The sequence below is a fragment of the Tyto alba genome, unplaced genomic scaffold, assembly GCF_018691265.1.
Source record: "Tyto alba isolate M040663 unplaced genomic scaffold, T.alba_DEE_v4.0 Super-Scaffold_41, whole genome shotgun sequence".
Classification (NCBI taxonomy): Eukaryota; Metazoa; Chordata; class Aves; order Strigiformes; family Tytonidae; genus Tyto; species Tyto alba.
The window spans coordinates 14,041,406-14,059,796 of record NW_024881317.1 but is presented as its reverse complement, the minus strand read 5'-3'; the positions used below and the strand labels follow the sequence as shown (position 1 = coordinate 14,059,796).

General features: G+C 42.5%; 1 protein-coding gene across 12 annotated transcripts in view; it reads left to right on the top strand.

The window, feature by feature from the left end:
- Positions 1-3,370: 3,370 nt before the first annotated feature.
- The window catches only part of MYO5A (myosin VA), a 101,688-nt gene continuing 86,667 nt past the window's right edge, over positions 3,371-18,391 (top strand). For 9 of the 12 annotated variants that reach the window (XM_032982960.2, XM_032982956.2, XM_032982958.2 and 6 more), the window contains exon 1: positions 12,367-12,486. In XM_032982960.2, coding sequence (XP_032838851.2) covers positions 12,367-12,486 — 120 coding nt within the window. Of the gene's footprint in view, positions 3,578-12,366; positions 12,487-18,391 lie in introns of those variants that run through there. The other 3 variants (XM_042804278.1, XM_042804277.1, XM_042804276.1) reach the window with 2 other exon arrangements.

The window sequence follows — 18,391 nt, the reverse complement described above, 5'->3', positions numbered from 1 at the left end:
GTTTCCTTACTGGGTTTGAGGAAAAAAAACCTGTAAGACTCTTCCTTGAGAAATGTGATTTGGATTTTTTAAATGCATGGTCATTGAATTATGGGGCTGAAATTATAAGGATTCTTAAAGGCAAGAATGGGAACTGTGGTTCTTCTGAACTTTAGGTCTGTTCTTGGGTGATGGTTTTTATACTGTTGAAAGAAAAAAAAATGGTTAATACACTGAAAATACGTGATGTTCTAGAGATAAGTCTTCCTAGTACAGGCATAGGTAGATTGAGGCAAGCTTTCTGCATGGGAATTTCATCCTGTAGGTTTTATCTTATCTTTTCTGTAAGGCCAAAAAACCTGGAAGTAAATCCCAAGTGTTGCTGGGAGAACACGTGCATAGTATGTGATTTTATCTCTTCCTACATATCTCTTGCATTACATTTCAGAGTTCTTACCTGGGAACTATTCAATCAGCATTGGCTGAAACCAGCCCTGTTTGTTTTCTACAGCTAAAAGGTGCAGGCCTAATCCTTGTGCTGGAGAATATACGAAAGGGTAGGGGGAGGATTTTAGCCTATGAATCCCCAAGTTAGCTTTGTCTGTCTTTCCAGTGAGAGCAAATTGGCGTTAAACTGATGGTCAATGTTGAATATACAGATGCTCTTCCGAAGGATTGGATAGGCCCATCCACTGTGCCACATAAGTCACCTCATGTTTCCTGTGATGCCACTACATATTATTTCTGTGCCTCTAATGATTTTCATTGTTTCTTTGGCCAACAGAATCTACTGCTCACTTGCAGTACAGCGTGACAACAAAATAGGAAGTCCTAACTGAGAAGCAAGTTTTTCTGCCACAGTTAAATGGATCATGGGTGTAAGCAGAACATAGATGCAAGAAAAAAAGATAGGACAGATGCTTTGTAGTCACTTTTTAAAAAAATTACAAGAACTAATTTCAATTCATAGAAGGATTCTTTTTTTTTTTTTTTTTGATTGTGTTCAAATTCAGTCTAAAATTCTTTATGTGGACTATGTCAGCCACATCAGCCATACATTGTCAGCTGGAATACCCTGGGATGTGTGCTCTAAAATCAAATGCTATAAATGATCTTTTTGAAAAGATGTTGTGCAAGATATGAGGACGTTTAAAATCTTGCCAGCAAATGTCTGATGCAGGAGACTCAAAGTATTAAGTAGTCTAGATACATTACAAACAGGTTGTTTCTTGGCAACTTTCAGTGTCCCCAATTCCTGTCCTTAATGACAGATTTGAAATCCTGGTTTTTGCAAATTGTGTCAAATCATAGCATATTTTGGACTTGGATATCTATTTTTTGCTGGGGCTCATAATTACATTTGGCTTTGGAGTTCCACCTGTGAATGGCTGATACAGTAATCCACAGTCCAGGCAAACTCCTGAAATGAGTGTCTTTGAATTTAGAATAGGTATCATCCTGAATAAAGGATATTCTGTATCGGATATGAAGCAGCATGCAGTCAGAGGGGAGGTTCAGGTCCCTCCTGAAAACAAAACGCATTTCTGTGGTTCATACATTCAGATTCTTAGATTAAGCCTGTTAAAGGGAGATGATCGCACTCAAATGAACCCCGAATTACTTTTGTGTTACCCATGAAAGATGACTGGTTGCTTTAGTACACATCTGTATGTATTGCTACAGTGTACATGTGAAGACCAGGTGTGCAAACTTCTTAGCCTAAAACCTCACCCCTGACCTGGACAGCAATTTGCAGGAACAAGTTCTGGGCTTCACATCGGTCTGAGAGCAAATGTCCCGATCTGCTGATGGGAGTGAGCCTCCTAGCCACGGGACAGTAACAGAGTCCTGGTTGATAATCCTGGACATACTGGCAGAACATGGGAAGGAAGGTATTTTTAAAAGTCAATTCTCATTAGAGTTTCAACTCTGAACTCTCCCAGCAAAATCAATATTTTTTTTTTAACTTCTTTTCTGAATTTACTAACCTTGGTTTACTAGCTGTGAAGACCATATATCTGCACCTAATAGTAACAACTCCAGGTAAGGCTCCGTATTTTCATCTTACTTATTTTTCCTCTTTCATTCGTGCTTACTATTTCCATCTCTTTTCCTTCAGATAGCAGTAAAGTACAGCTAGATTGTAGCATTTATTTGGAGTGTTTATTTTAGAAGCCAAGATAGCTTGATTTTTATTCCTGGCTGTTACTAAGTTGATGGGTGATTTTTGAGCAGGTCAGTCATCTCCTTCACAACTCATTTTCTCGGTAGAACAGGTTTGTCTGTTTCTTTGATAGTTACAGCAAGTTTCAGGGGGAGTACAGATACTACCCACTGAATACAGAGCTGTTATCTACTTAAAAAGTAAAAGCACTTTGGTGGAGAGTGTGGCAACGCTAACAGGTTCAAACTTGTTTTGTATTTTGGGCCACTTGGAGTGGTAGAATGCATTCCCGAGGTGAAAAAGGAAAATACGGAAAGATATTAATAGCTTCAGTTCTGCTGTCAAAAGAATTCTGCCATATGTGAGCTGTAAAAAACACCTATTAATGATTCATAAAGCAATGAAGTACCATCTCAAGACCTAGCCAGAACACGAACTATGCTTTTCATTCCTTCTTGACATAGATGTTAAAACTTTTCAAAGATGCATGCCTTAATTTCTTGGTGAAAACTGGACTTGCTTATCAAAGGAACTGCTTTGGGCCCAGTTTTCTTCAGTGTTTTCAGTAGCGGTTTGAATGATAAAGATGCAGTCAAGCTGGAAGAGGTTGTAAACAATTTGAAAGATAGGATCAGAATCAGAGAGAGAAAACACAAAATTGAAAACTTGGCAGCTGACGAGTACACGGAGAAAGAGAGGCTGGGAATAACTGGAGACGTGGTAGGATGGCAGCCGTAGGCTGTAACCCAGGTGTAAATCCTGCAAGATGAGGCACGCGTGGCTCGTCTGTTCGCGTTGGGAGTTGCCTGTGAGAGGAAGGGACGGCTCCCCCTGCCTGGCGCTGGCGATGCCCGGGCTGCTGAGCCTGCGGGTTGGGAACCGCACCTCAAGTAATACACGGGCTGGAAAGCAACACGGATGACCAACCTGATGAAGAACGGAGCAATTTGTTCCGGCCAGGATAAAAAAAAAAAAAAAAAAAGGCAGGATCGGGAGAGAGAGAAGGGATACCGGTTCTTGCAGAAGGCGGAAGCCGCTGGGGGGGCGCGGGCTAAGCCGGGACAGCGCTGCCTTTCGTCGCTGCGCCCTCGGTGAAACCGGAGCCGCGACCCCCGGGGGCCTCGCGGCGGCGGCGCGGCCCGCCCGTGGGCAGCGGCCCGCCCGTGGGCAGCGGCCCGCCCGTGGGCAGCGGCCCGCCCGTGGGCGGCCCCGCGCCGCCGCCGCTCCCACAATGCCCCGCCGCCCGCCAGGTAGCAACATGGCGCGGCGCGCCCGGGCCGCCGCCTGAGCATCCTCCTCCCTCCCGCCCTCCGCCGCCTCCCTCCCGCCCTCCTTTCTCCCTCCCGCCCTTCTCCGCCTCCCGCTGCCGGGCTGCCGCAGAGGGGCCGCCCGCCCGCGCCCTGCGCCATGGCAGCCTCCGAGCTCTACACGAAGGTAGGGCGGCGGTGGCGGCGGGGCCGGGGCCCGGGCGAGGCGGGGAGCGCGGCCCGGGCGGGCATCTCCGCGCCGAGCGGAGCCAGGGAGGGGGCGGCGGGGCGCGGGCAGGGGCCGGCGCTGCCATCCGCGGCCGCGGCGGGAGCCGGCGCCCCTTCCCGAGATGGACCCGCATCCCGGCGGGGCGCGGGGGCAGGTGCCGGCCCGCGACGGGGGCCGCGCCGCGCTCTGCCCGCCGGGCCGGGCCGGGCCGGGCCGGGCGGGGGGCGGCGGGGCCGGGCTGCCCGCGGCCGGGGCGGCTCAGCCTGCCTGGCGATGCGCCGCGCCCCCAGACAAGCGCTCCGGGTTCGAACAGCCATTGCCCGCGGCTCGGTCTTCTCCTTCGGGAATATCGCCCCGTTCCTCGTGGGAAAAAAACCCCACCTTCTACAACACAGACACTGTGATGTTAAACTAACCTTTTTGGTGACACTGCAGCTCTAAGAGTATATTTGTTCTTCTGGCAGTCGTTCAGAAGCCCTACAGTCAGCAGTGATGCAGCGCATGACTCTCACACGCTTTTTAAACAGACATTTTTCTAATCTTTTTGGGCTTGGGTGTTAGTGTCTCATCAGCTTCCACCCGGAAACAGTTACTGCCCTGTGCGTCTTGGTGATGGCAAAGCCTGCAAATCGAGAGCTGTGGAAATGACTGGTTTATCCACTAGCAATGCATTGTTTTTATTGTGCTGCCTTAATCTAGTGCAAAAATCTGAAAAAAATGGCAGGCCACAGGTTTTTAAGGGCAGAAGGGATGACTGGGGTCACCAGAACTGAGCACCGCAGTACAACAGCAAGCTCCAAATACTTCTTTCAAAAAGCTTGCGCGGTCAAAATGTGTTTTATTGAAAACCATGCCATCTAGATCCTTGAGCCACTTTATGAAATACTCCAAAATTATCCTCAGTCTAGCTCACTGTATGAGGAGAGAAAGGAAAGGAAACAGCCTTTTTGTTTTCACATGAGTAGTTCACCTTATTTGTAGAATCCTCCCACGCAGATGCGGTGGACAGCACGTTGACTGTACATCAGTACAGATCAAACTGGGCAGTCCCTTTAGTAGGCTTGACCATATCTGAATAGTGTATTTGTGTAGGAGAGATTGAATGTGAGGAAGTGAGGTGCACACCTGCACCCCGCTAAAGAATGCTAAATGCATTAGTTTATATGAGACATCTTGGTGTCTTGTGTCTCACAAAAGAGTATCAGTGTTAACTGTCTTTGCAAAAAGGAGAGAAAATTGTCATTCTGGTCAAGAGAGCAGTGGTACTACAGAGTTGTTCCTAAGTGCCCAGTAGGCCACCTCTATGTAAGGAGTTATTTTGGAAAGGTATTCTTGATTTGTCTCTCACTGTGGATGGTCTTACTACAGAATGAAAATGTCTCCTAAAGAGTTGATCAGAAATACTATTGTTTTGTTTTGTTTTTTTTTTTTTTTTTTACTTTCCAACCCCATCTGACCTTGAATTCACTTCCATGAGTGGTTAAATCCTTTGGTCAGAAGCTGCCGCAAAAATGCGGGTGTCCTGTTTTAGGACTGTGTTACAGTGGAAGGCTCAGGGCCCCTTGGAAGGCATGGCTCTAATCGGGTGCCAGGACAGGAGAGCTATGGGGTGTTCAAGAGAGACTGTCTCTGCCACCTTCCCTCTCTGATGGCTTTTTCCCCAAGTAAAGCCATCATGCTAGTTCAATCACATTCAGTATCTCATCTTTGATTAAGTAACATAAATAATGGATTTCAGGTCATAGCATGCAGAGGTAAAATGAGCAAACACAAAGTCAGAGAAGCACAGGGATGATCCTCCAGTAGGGACTTGCTGGGTGATGAAGGCCAGCAGGATTGCTCTGTGCTCCACTCACACTACAGGCTGTTCCTGTCCTCTTTAGAGCCATATGTAGGCACAGAAAGAGCGACTTTCACATCTTTTTTATACTGGCAGGCAGAGTCAGGATTGTCATTCAGGACAGCTGCTTAAAGTACCAGAGCTTCCAGTATAGCATTGACACTTAACGTATGGTATTGGCATAGATATTTAGCTGGCAAGCAGGGTATGGTATGAATTTGCAGCACATTGTTGCTGGCTGCATGTGTGCATGTATTGGATTTAAGTTAAAGGGCTGGCTCTAGGCACTCACAAGCTAGTTGTGAACAATGGGCCTGAGCTGTGCTGAGCTTTTTGTATCCCTGTGCCTGGTGTTATTGCAAATACAGACTCTGTATTTGCAGCAAACTGCGGGCTTGAGCTTCAGTTTTGGGGTGCAGCAGTTTGAAACTGCTCCATGGGCTATATCCCAGACATTTGATTTAAAATATTATGCCTATGAGCTCTGTTTAATTTGTCCTGTTGGACATATGTCACTGGCAGGTTGGGCATATGTCCCTGTCCTACTGTAAGTTCGTTTCTGAAAGTTTTGGTTCTTCGACTTTGGAAACAAATTTAGGAGCATCTCGATGTGTTTCCTGAATCACCATAGCCTGTTGAGCTGTGCTCCAATGTAGTTGATCAGCATTTCACTGACTGTTGACCAACAACAGAGATATACTTACTTCTGCTGACCCACAAAAATGGATAGGGGACAATCTAGGCCATGTGTTGGCTTTTATTAAGTGTAATCTGCTTTCCTTTGAAATTAAGAACAAGTGAGAACATTTTGCCTAGACCTGGAACTAATCTGATTTCTCCATGGTGGCCAAACCGCCACCTTTGGTGTCAGACATCACCTTTGTGTGTTTCAGATATGTAGAACCAATTAACAAAGCAGATCAGACATTGTTTATGCCACCTCTTTTAGAGTCAGAGTGAAGAGTTGATGCCATTCCGTCATTTTTATTCTCCATTTCAATCCCTTTTTCCTTGTTTTGGGGTTCTGTCTCATGCTATGCTTTCCTAGAGCATGCTGCTTTGCCCTCTTGGGATTTCTGTTTCAGTTTGGTATAGCTGTGTGCAATGCACTTATTTATTTATCTATCCATTCAGTCAGACATTCATTTATTTTTATTCATGTTGCTACCAGTATGTTCCTCTCTTTCCAGTATCTTTGAGATTAGGGGCAGCTAGCTCCAGCTATCTTGCTCCTAATTTAGAGCCTAATCCGATTTCAGTTAAAGTGAGTGGAAATACTCCTTTGAACACAGAGGAATCAGTGAACAGTTTTCACTAGAGAGCATGGTCTGGGCAAGCTGGACTCAGTAGCTGACCTTCAGTCCTGCTGCTTTCTCCTTGAAATGGTACAGTTTGAGGGTTTATAAGCAGTACCTTGAGTTAAGGAAGTGTCAGAGGGAACTGTGTAGAACAAAAACCTGCTTGTGTCGTCCCCAGTGTCGCAAGGAGCCCTGTCTTGCTTTCCCAGGGCTGTCTGCAGGCAGCTGCTTTGGGTGGGAAGCCAGGGTGTTACAAGGCTTGGTCTTTCCCTTCAGCTGTGCTGGGTCCTTGCAAGTGAAAATGCTAAAAGGCAGATCCTGACCAGGTTATGTCTCTTTTGGGGTACATTAGTGGTACATGGGGAGGAAATAGAGCAAACCCAACCTGAGCATAAGAGAGAAAATATAACTGTATTTCAAAATTTCTGTGCTTATTAGCGGGCTTTTCTTGGGGGTTAAGAAACCCCTGCCTTAAGTATATAGTTCTGTGTATTTCTGTTCAAACTATTGCATGTGACACAAGTGTTTTCTAAACATTACACATTAACCAGTTGTCTCAGTGGATTGCTCTTTGTTCTGCCAGAGCCGTGCTGCCCAGTAATGCAGAGATGGGAGTCATTCATCTCCACACACAACTTGGGCGTCCTGCTCTGCTGCTGGGTTGGACCCGGGCAGTCCAGAGCAGAGAGGCAGTTGTGGAAATCAAATGTGTATTGTCAAGCAATTACATCTGCAAGTGATAGAGAGCCTTTACATTATATATTATAACTGTATCTCTGCCTCTTCTAAAAATCTAAGGCAGCAGCAGAAGAGGGGATATTTCAGTTGTTTTTCTGCTTTAGGGACCTGCTGTGTCGCTGATAAATGCAATGGCAACTCTGCCAGTGACAACTCACAACTGTGTGCACCAAGTTTATTCCTGTTGCCTTTAAACTGAAGGTTCTGGGGATATAATTACCCAACAGTCTAACAATACTTGGTTTAACCTAACCTTGACATTTTATTATGTTTTTGTAAAAAAAAAAAAGTTTCCTGTAGTCAAATGCCAACCACAGCAGCCGAAGAAACGGAAAAAACTCTTAGCTTTTGAATGGCAGTTTTGCGACATGTCAGCAATCTATCATTCTTGTTAAAAGAAACTTTGGGCCTTGGAAAGCAAGACAAGCGATAGTTTGATTCGGAGCCTGGTCTGTGCCAGAGCTGCTCCCCTGGGTGCTGCATGTGTCCAGAGGAGGAAATGTTACCACCCTGGGCACGGCAGCAGGGCCGGAGAGCCGGGAAGCTGTTTGCAAAAGCTTCTGGCAGCCCACAAATAGTTGGGGGGGGGGGCATATCCTGTAGGCCTAATGAAACACTGAAAGTATAGCAGCTATTTTGGGGGGAGAGATCATAGCTTTATATTAAAATCTTTTTTTTTGGGGGGGGGGGGAGGGGGGGGGGCTGTAGACCTAGACTTGAAAATTTTGTGAATTCTTTGTTATGTGTAAAGCATAAGTGTGAAGGTTACATTTATAAAAACCGATCTTATTTGTTTAATTCTTTGGGTATCACGTTAAAACATTTACCTAATAATATTAGTGGATGATGTGGGATCCCTCACAAACTTTCATCAGCAATCCTTGCAGAATAATAATGTCTGTACATTGAGCTGCCATTGGTTATTTGCAGTCTGTTTCTACTGTAGTGATTTTATAGCATGTGCCAGATGGCTTAGGTAATGTTTTACTATTATTTTTCAAGTAAATAAATGATCAGATAAAGTGCTACCTAGCTTCTACTATGTCAGGAAAAGTGTGCAATGACCACTGTTATCTTTCTGTGAGTCATAGAACTCCAGGTTGAGTTGGAAGGGATAGGCAACCGGTCAGGCAGATGCACCTGGCTCTTAGGGTCTCCTTATGGGGTCTTTGTTAGTTTAATCCTCTCCATGTGTTCTAGTAACAAAGTAATTTGTCTCTCTCTTTAGTGAGACTCATTATTTAATCTCTGTAGGACTAAAGAAAGCATTTTTATTATTGAAATTTGCTCATTGAACCAGTTGAATTGGAGGAAGTCACAGAAATGGCCAGTATCACAAGGTTTCACTGTTTCTGGATGGTCTATTTTTAATAAGATTTAAAAAAAAAAAAAGAAGTGATAGTAAGGTTAATCATAGGTGTGTTTCTGCTGTGAGGGAAAAGCAGTGTGCAGCTGGCAAGTCTGCTGTCCTGCAGGCACCAGTGGGATGGTGCCTGGATTTCTGGCAAGTCAGAACAGCCTCTGGTCTCCTACAGGGACATTCATTGAAATTGGATTTCATTACTTGAAAACACAAAGCATACACAAACCAAATATTTAACTACTTGAAGTCTTGCTTATATTGCTGGAGTCTTTGACACCTGCATGTATATATGAGCGGATGTACAGATATTGCTGGTTTGAAAGGCATCTTGTCTAGGGGAACAATGATGGACGCAGTTTCACTTTGCGCTATCAAGCAGCAAGAGCTCCTCTGATAAGAGCCAGTGGTTTGTTTTATGCAGCTTGATTAATGTCAGCTTAGCTTGGTTTGCGTGCATGAAGTTAGGGACAAGTGGAATTTGAACTCTACTCGGCTGGGTTTTCTTCTGTATGCTTGAAGGTGCAGAGGTTATCTCTGATCTAATTTTGTGCTCGTTGTAGTGGAGCAGTGTTTATTACTGTGTGTATCGTGCTTGACTCTTATAGTGAGTATTTGTACAGTTGGGCCCAGGGCCAAGAAACAGCGTTTGGGCAAGGCTATTGTTTGTGCTGCTTTGTTAGCAAGCTACTTGAATGAGTTGAAGCAGCAGTGTGCACCTTCTGCTTGTCTTCTCTGCTGCTGAAATAGTGAGGAAGAACTGCCTACTTTCCCTTAATAATAGATGGTTCTTGTTGCAGAAAATATGGTGTTAGGATCAGAATAAACCCATGATTCTTGGAAGTTTTCATCATGTCTGTGACTTTGACTTTTTCTTTAGACTATATCTTTTTGCTTAAGTTACTTTCATAGACCATAACCCCGCTCATGATACACCACAACAGATATATGTTTTTGTTTTGGGGATGATCTCCCTGGGAGCTTTGATTGATTTAAATTGGTATTCAAACTTTTAAGGAAGTAGAAATATAGGTACAACATTAAACCTATTATCTAAAGGTCATGGAAGACAGAGAAAATTCAGACTGTGTTGAATTCAAAGGCTCTTTGTACAGTAACTTTTTTCTTTTGTTGGCTTTACTTTTGAGCTGCATCCAGGATGGAGAGTTGCATGTTGGTGTTGCTAAGGCCTCATTTACCAATGCGAATAGCAAGGCTTTTAGTGACTTTCCTGGCAGTGAACAACACTTTCATGCCCGTGCCAGTGCCGTGCTCTGTGCCACCCTTTGCTTAGGACTGCATAATTTCTTCCTCCTTCTCAGCGTTGCTTGGTTTTGCTTAACCATGGGTTTGCATAAGCCTGATCCAGCAAAGATTTATCTTCATTCCATGTGAGTAATCCCATTGCTTAATTTCATGCTTTGAAATCAAGCACGTAAATCTGAAAGATTGGGTCTTTGATTCTCTATTTCCTCTTATTGCAGGGAAATAACTTGGCTTTCGTACACGTGCTCAGACTAATTTGTGCAGGCAAACAAATGAAAACATATCCTAGGGATGTCATCTTGTCAGGTTCTTTGTGTTAAGCTCTGTGTATGTAGTGTTGTAGTAAGCTAGGACCTGTTTACTTAAAACCCCATTTTAATATTTAATAGTGAGAGTGTATTTTCAGAAGTAGCTTCTGCTTTCAGAACCACCACCATCTCAGGGAGATAATGGTTCCAGTCATCTTTTAGCATAGACCACTTTCTCAGTTTACTACAGGCCGCAGCATAACATGAAATCCTCTGTGAGATGGATAACCTGAACTGCCCAGCACTGCGCAAATGTGAAAAGCACCAGATTTATCAAGCTGGTGATCTTGATGATTTGGGGATGTTCCTGTTCCTGGCCATCCATGTCATAACCCATGCCTTTTCTGTCACAATATAGCTGCTTTGCTGCTTGCTCTCAGTTAATCACAGTATTTAGTAGTTTTATTTCTATATATCTTAATCTTTTTATATACAAATAAAAGATAAAGAAGAGATCAGTGCTGACTAAAAGGTTTGTGCATGTGTGTGTTTTTTCATTTATTTTTAAAAAGAGAATAAGTACTTGGTGTGATTACATTAGAGAAGTTTCCTTCTTGCTGAATCCTGAGCATTAAGCAGCTGGAAGGTAAGCACAGCAAATGTTAGACACTACTGATAAAGTTTAAAGACTTCAATCCTATTGAATGTCTGTGCCTTACAGATATTGACCCAACTTTTAATGTGTCTGCGAATTTTAATGCAAATTCTGAAGAAAGTGAAAATGGCTTACAGAAGCAGAGATCTTGTGTCTTTACACCATCTGCTCTCCTTAGTGGCATGGATTTAATTTCGTTGGCCTCTTAATCAGGGACAATAGCAAGAATTGTCACAGATCTTTCCCTGAATAATAATGGCATGGAGGTACTCAAGGCTGGGATGAAGCTTCTTAAAGTATTAAGGGAGAAGAAGGTACAAACCTAACATCAAATAAGCAAATACAAATGAGAACTCACCATGCTGATGAACAGTCTGAGGGAGCAGTATGAAGATTAAATGGGAGGAGAAGCAGTCAGGAATGCAGGATGCAAGTATGCCTGCAGGGTCATCCTTAAGTCTGTTACCTTCATGCTATTTGGTGAAAGTTGTGGTTATTTTCTGAACATCTTGAAAGCTGTTGCATTTCCCTCATTGATCATCAAGTCTTCATTTTTGCCTTTTAACCCCTCTTCAGATGTGGCTGTAGGTAAGGCTGTCAGGATAATTCACACAGAATAAAAGCTGCCACCGATAATTAGCAGAAGTGGCTTGTTGAGTATTTTTAGCTCTTAGGAGACAGTGGGGATGGTTGAGAGGAGACTCTTCCAGGCTGCTTGCTTACACTGTGGTCTGATGAGAGCCCTTGCTTTAAAATTAAATGAGAAGGCTAAAGCAGCATTGTTTTGAAAGAGCTCTCATTCTGTCCTTACAGTAGTTAGCACAGGGGGGAAATACGATGTGCGACTTGTGTCAAGTTTCCTAAGATTGATGTGTGGTTAGATGTAAACTGCGCGTTTTTAGCTTGACAGTCGTAAATATAGAAGAACAGCGACTTCTCATCTGAGTGACTTTCATACCCATATGGTCTCTTTTTTGTAAATGGATATGAAAAATCATGAAGTCTGCTTGCAGTTACCAACAGTGTCTTTGAGTTCTTCCATTTGATTATCACAAGACAAGAGAATTTTGTGATTACTTTATGATTTGCAGGAGGACACTCTTGCTCTTTGTAAAGCCAGAGAAATAAACTAAAAATACTATGAAGTCAGTCTAACAATGTGGGAATTCATTGCCCCAACATGGCTTGTCACACGTTACTCTCTGCAGACTCCATGGGTTATTCATAAGTGTCTTTAAAGCAGATGACCTCACTTGTTTTGCTGAGGAAACCAGAGAGAGAGATTCCCAAGTTGCCTTATGAGTTAGTGTACACCAATACAAGAAGTATGGAAATATTTTCCATGGAGATTGAGCCTGTTTTGCCTGGAAAGGAAACACCAACTGCCTCTGAAAGTGCTGAAAATTGGTGTTACAAGAGATACGGGGTGAAAATAGATGGTTTAGTCTACATGTATGTTGAAGTAAGTAGAATACGTTTGGTTGTTTTCTTGGTTTTAACACAGGTGAAGGCTGTATAGCCAAACACGTAATAGCTTATTGGTATAACAGTTTATTAATAAAGGTTTAAAGTAAGTAGAGGTTTGACTTATGATCTGGAGATATATAAAGACTCTTTCAAACATGCCAGACAATAATGTCATTGTTTAGGAGGTTGTCTCTCCTAGAGAAATTTTCTATGAGGAGCAGCATTTGCAGAAGTTAGAATTTGGTGTCAGAGTGGACTTCTTCCTTGTGACAATCTTATGTATGGGAAATACAAAGGCAATACAAACTTTTTGCAAACAATCAAACAGGTAACACTTGTAGAGAAGAGGAGTGGAATAGTTTCTCCAAGGCTAAATAGTGTATGCAATTTCCAGCCAGTGTGAAAGGTTTTAATTTCATTCCTCTCTCCAACACAGAGCTGTTCCCCATAATTTCTCTTGCTAATCAAGGTTAGAACTGCACTAGTGCAATGGGCTGGACCAGGCGGGTCCTGGCGCAGCCCCGCTGCACCCGGCTTTTCTTGCGAGGGCTGGCGAGGGCAGGGCTGGCGCTGGTGATCGCAGGGGAGGAAATGCAGCCGCTCTCGCTGGAGAGTTTCTGAGAGCAACACTGTGGCCGTAAACCCTAGTTCTGCTTTCACAGCTTCCCCTGACGGTTGTGGAGGCTCTTTGAGAGGCTTAACTCTGCTCACTGGTTTTAAGTTAGAGCTTGCCAGGTTATTCTGGTTTCATTGCATGGGGGCTTACAGTTAATTTCCCATGAACAAATGGTGAGACTAAATATATCTTCATTAGATGTGCTTCATTGATGTCAGGTTGCTGTTATAATATGGCAGAAAGGAGTCTGTGGTGTAGACTTGACCATAATGACAGAGTTAAGTTGTGGGTTAGCTGAGTAAAACTAGTTTTCCCTGAATAAGTCAAACTAAGTCAGTAAAAGCTGTTTTAATGATGTAACTGCATTTCAGCCTGGGGCTTCTGTGTTGTTCTAACAAAGAATTATGAGTTAATTCTGGACTTTTAGAACCTCAAGCAGGTGTTTTACTTTCAGTATGGCTTTTTTGGGTGGCTAGGATTAAGTAAAAACTAAAGAATGCTATTTGGACCTGAGCTCAACTTTACAGAAAGATACCCAGAAAAGTACAGCCTTACCTACTATCAAAGTTCATGCCAAAAATTTTTCCTTTATTTTTTTATCTTAAAAAAAAAACTCTTTAGCTTTTTTAACTTAAAAGTTACGCTTTTACAGTTAAGTCAGCAATTGTCCATACTGCAGATGTTTTACAGATAGTCAGAAAATTTAGCCTTCTTTCACCTCTATGAGCTAGGTGATCAGTTAAGGCTCCACTACTTTTTTCTCAATAACTTCTTGTTTCAAACTCCAGCACTGTAGCACAGCATGGTGCAGTGCATCTGTCTGATCAATAAAGCCCTTTATTTTCCCTTCCTGCCTAAGCGGGTGCTAAATACACCGAATAATCTCCTGGCAGCGATGCAGATGGCTCTGCGCTGAAGCAGGGACACTGAGACAAAAGACAGTGCTTCCTCTTTCTGCATGTGTGAACCCAGGCTGAACAACCAGCTGCAGCCCGTGCTGAGCCCCTTCCGTCCCGCAGCTAAACTTGGGCTGTGCTGCGTGTTGTGAGAAACCATTCAGTTATCCTGCCTCTTGTGGGTGAGGTTCCTAGAAACCTCAGGGAAAATAGTTATAAAACGCTTCTGTAAGATGTTAAATCCATTTAAGAACTTGAGAAAATGAAATCAACGTTTCATTGTGTGACATCAGCATGTGAACATATATAAGAAACATGAGGGTCTTGACTGAATTTGTACCAGTGGCCTGGAAATAATATTTTTTCAGCATTTAGTTAATGATGCTGTGAAGACTCTATTATGACTTGCATCGTCGTAGTATTAACAAAATCCTACAACCACTTGTTTAATTTGGCCTCGTAGAATTTGTTTTATCGGTTATTAAATTCAGGCACCCATGAAGTTAATTATGACATGTTAAATGTGTGTTTGGGTGTTCCTTAATTATTGTTTTTTTTTAAATTTCTGAATTGGAGTATTTTTGTAATATACCCTCAACATTCACTGTAAACACACAAACATGAAATCAGGCATCCTTTTCCTAATACTTTTTATTGAATGCAGCATGTCTTACTAGGTTAATATTCAGGCGATAGCTAGAGCTGTTTCATTTGCCCTTAAATTTCTTGTGACCACTCTTCTACAACTCTTGTAACGTGTTTTTCAGGTTGGATGAATTAGGCGTTTTAAGGCAGGCTTATAATTAACTTCTTTTTGAAATCACTAGCATATAATTTGGTGTTGGCCTTTATTTTAGTGGTATGGATCGAAATGTAATACAGTGTATGCCTCTGTGGGGTATGACCCCAAATGAAGTTTTACATGAGTCAGAATATTTTCCTGTCACTCACTCTGGGGAAGGCATCATGCTTCTGCTTGATATATTCACTGATTGTATTGTGGTTTTTCAGCTTTTTTGTGTCTCAAGTAGTGACCAAAACGTTGGTGGTTTTGACCTATCTGTAATTGCCATCTTTTTTGAAGATCTTTCAACGCCACATTTGTTCCTTTGACAGGTGTAGAAATCAAAACGGTTTCAAACACAAAATTTTCTTAAACATTGATTTTTCTTTGAATGTACTTTTTTAAGCCTGATTTACTTTAAATGAACGTTTCATGAGAAGTTTGCTGAATTAAACGAGGATAACGTACTGCAGCAAGTAAGACAGAAGTACTGCTGTGTCATCAGGTTTTTATTGTGGGTTCTTATGCTGTAGGCTTGCTGGGGCTGGTGATGTTCAAGGAATCCCGTAGGCAGGCGGGGAGTCTCAGGAGCAGCGGTGCAGGAGCATCACTCCCTGTCATCCCACGCAGCCTTTAGGGAAGGATGGAGCGGCACTTCCCTTTTAACACACTGGCCAGGCCGGCCTCTGTCCCCATCTTTGTGTGGCGCTTTGTGAAACATGTTTTATTTTTCTGTAACTGATAATACAGCCTTAATTAAGCCCTGTCAGAAGCATCATGTGAGCAAATTCAGGGTGTACCCGAGTGCTGCTGCATGTGACTTCCCATTGCTGCCCAGTGGGTTTCGGCGCGGGTGCTGCTGACACCACGAGCTGAGTAAGTCACGGAGTGCGAGGTCGTCGCTGTGGCCACTGGCTGAGGACGGCTGCGTGGGGAGGATGGAGAAGAGCCTGGGAGAGGGGGTCTGTGAAATACAAGAGAAGCTGATAAATGCTGTTCCTGCATGCAGCAGCTTAGGCAGGGTGAATGGGCAACATTTTGATAGCTGAACTGTTGTCTGGGTTAGTAGTGACTGAGTATGAACCAGATCTGTCTCCCTCTATACAACATTTTGAAGAGAATGTCAAGTACAGTCAACATAAAAAGTAGAAAGCTATGTTTTTAAAGATGAAGAAAATTCACAACTTTTAAATGTTTCATGTGTTTTAACTCCTTAAAAATGATTCTTCTAAAAAAATTATCGAATACAACCTGGGAATGTAACTGTTCTTTGATACAGTTGGTGGTTTAAAGTAAAACACTGAGTTTTCTGGCCTTGATGTCAGGCCCAGTGCATAGATTTGCAGGGTGATAATTTTCTCTGATTTCAGTGGAAAGGTTGCTAATAATTGTAATATTTAAAGAAATTTTAAAAATATACATTTCTGTTTGCAGATCAGATTTGGCTGTAGTAACATATATATGTGTCCTGTGTTTGGGATTTAGCCTTTTTTGCATCGCTTTGAAGTCAAGTGAAGTTTCAGGTAAATGTAAGTCAACGAACATTTTTCCAGTGGCTTGAAGATGTAAATCTTGCTGCAGTGATTCTTTGTGGGATGTTGATAGTTTTTGATTGTACCTTGTACAATCAAGGTGTGCTTGGCAAACAACATACAAGTTGTTTTTGTTGTTACAAGTCACCAAGCCCTAAATACAAAGAATGCCTTATAAAAATAGTTGAAAGAAAGAAAAGAAAGAAAACAGCAAAACTTTCACATCCTTAGGATTCAAATGTAATGGATATTCATACAGTAGATGAAATACTCAAGTACAACAGATGTTAATACAAAAGCTAAACTCCGTTTCAAATGTTTCTGGACTTAGTATTACCATCCGTGGTGGTGGCACTGTGAACCAAGTATGGGAAAAATATAAAGCTGAAAGGAAATTATTCTCACGGCATCAAATTATGTTTTCAGAGCAACCCCATCCAAGGAAATTGCACAGCTCAGAAATATTTTTCTAGTAAGTTTGCATTTTGCATAGATAATTTCAACACTTCTGCACTGTGAACTTTCATGGCTTTGTACTCTGTTTTGTTATGCCTTGCTAGCATAGATGCTTTTATTTTTCTAGCCTAATAATGAAGCCTGCTCTCTCCAGGTGGCCATGTTCAGTTAGCAACAGGTTCGGATTGAATGATTTTGGTCAAATTTTGCTTTGACTTTCACAAGCTGTTGCTGTTCCATCGGCTCCTTCAGCTAGTGGTGCCAGCATTGATGGTATTTCTGATCCAGACATTAATGAGCTACTTTATTCCTACCCAAAACCAAGGTCATTCTTGAAAGAGAGAGGAACAATGTCTCTCATAAGTTTTCTGTGGTTAACACCCAAAAAACTGTGGTTTTTGAGGTTGTCTGTAAATAAATAAATAGATGATCTCTGCTGAAGTGAAAATCATACAAGTTCACTTGTATGGGTAGATCTTGCTGAGAAACTAGGGACAGCTTTTTATGTTTAGGATGTAGATAACTGCATGAACTTTCAGCTCTTATCAGAAGAACTGTTAAGCTGGGAAGATAGCTGTATCTCCTGTAATATTTGTGATTGTGCAATCGAAGTAGAAAACTATTTGACTGATGAAGCGATGGTTGAGCTGCTTGCATTGCTAATTCTGTTCTGGCAGCAATGTCAATTAGTACTTCAAGAGGTTAGTATCTCAGAAGAGAGGCTTTGTGAGTCATATGGTCTCATTTGATAGATAATTATTATAGGCTGCTGGTTTCTTCATGTGATCTAAGATGAAATCATGAGGTACGAGGGAATACTGCGATTTCCTATTATATTTTCTTATTATGTAGAACTGTGGCAATACAGATAGCTTTCTGACCCACCAGTAAAAAATGAAAGCATTTCCCTGTATTTTCTTCAGCTGTGAACTCTTATAGAGTCACTTTATAGATACTACTAGGCCATTGCCTTTCAGCAGCCCAACTTGTCCTTCCTTGAACAAAGTATGGCAATTCCACACTTCCATGTGATTTTGGAGGTGGTGGAGTTTTTTACATTAGTCAGCTGAGGCTGGAAGAGAGCGTAGGCAAGATACTGAGTTTTGAAATAGTCCTGTCAATATGCATTTAATTATTTGTTTCCCTTTTGAATTCAAGTGTATCTCATCTGTGTGCCTTATACCTTCATTCTGATTTTTTTTTAAACTAGTTTAGAGTAAGCAATGGTCCTGTGAATGCTGGGCTGGAGATAGCTGGCTGCTGGCTGCAGCCAGGTGCCAGCACGATGGTGTGACATTGTCATGGGGTGAGAGGACGGGCTGCGTGTCCTCCTCTCATGCCTCTTCCAGTCCTACACCTCCAGTGAGGGTAGGAAGAAGTCATCAGTGGTGGGCAGAAACATACCCACAAAGAAAGTACAACATTAGTACCTGGGTAATAAATCTAAGTTTATTAGAACCAAATCAATACTGAAATGTAAAGTGCAGGTGACACTGTCGGTAAGCTTGGGGTGACGTGAAAGGTAACAATATTTATCTAAAATTTCATTCACTGCCTTTCCTTGAGTAATTCTTGCTGTTATCTCCTGTATAAGCAGTTTCATTCTGGTGGTTCAA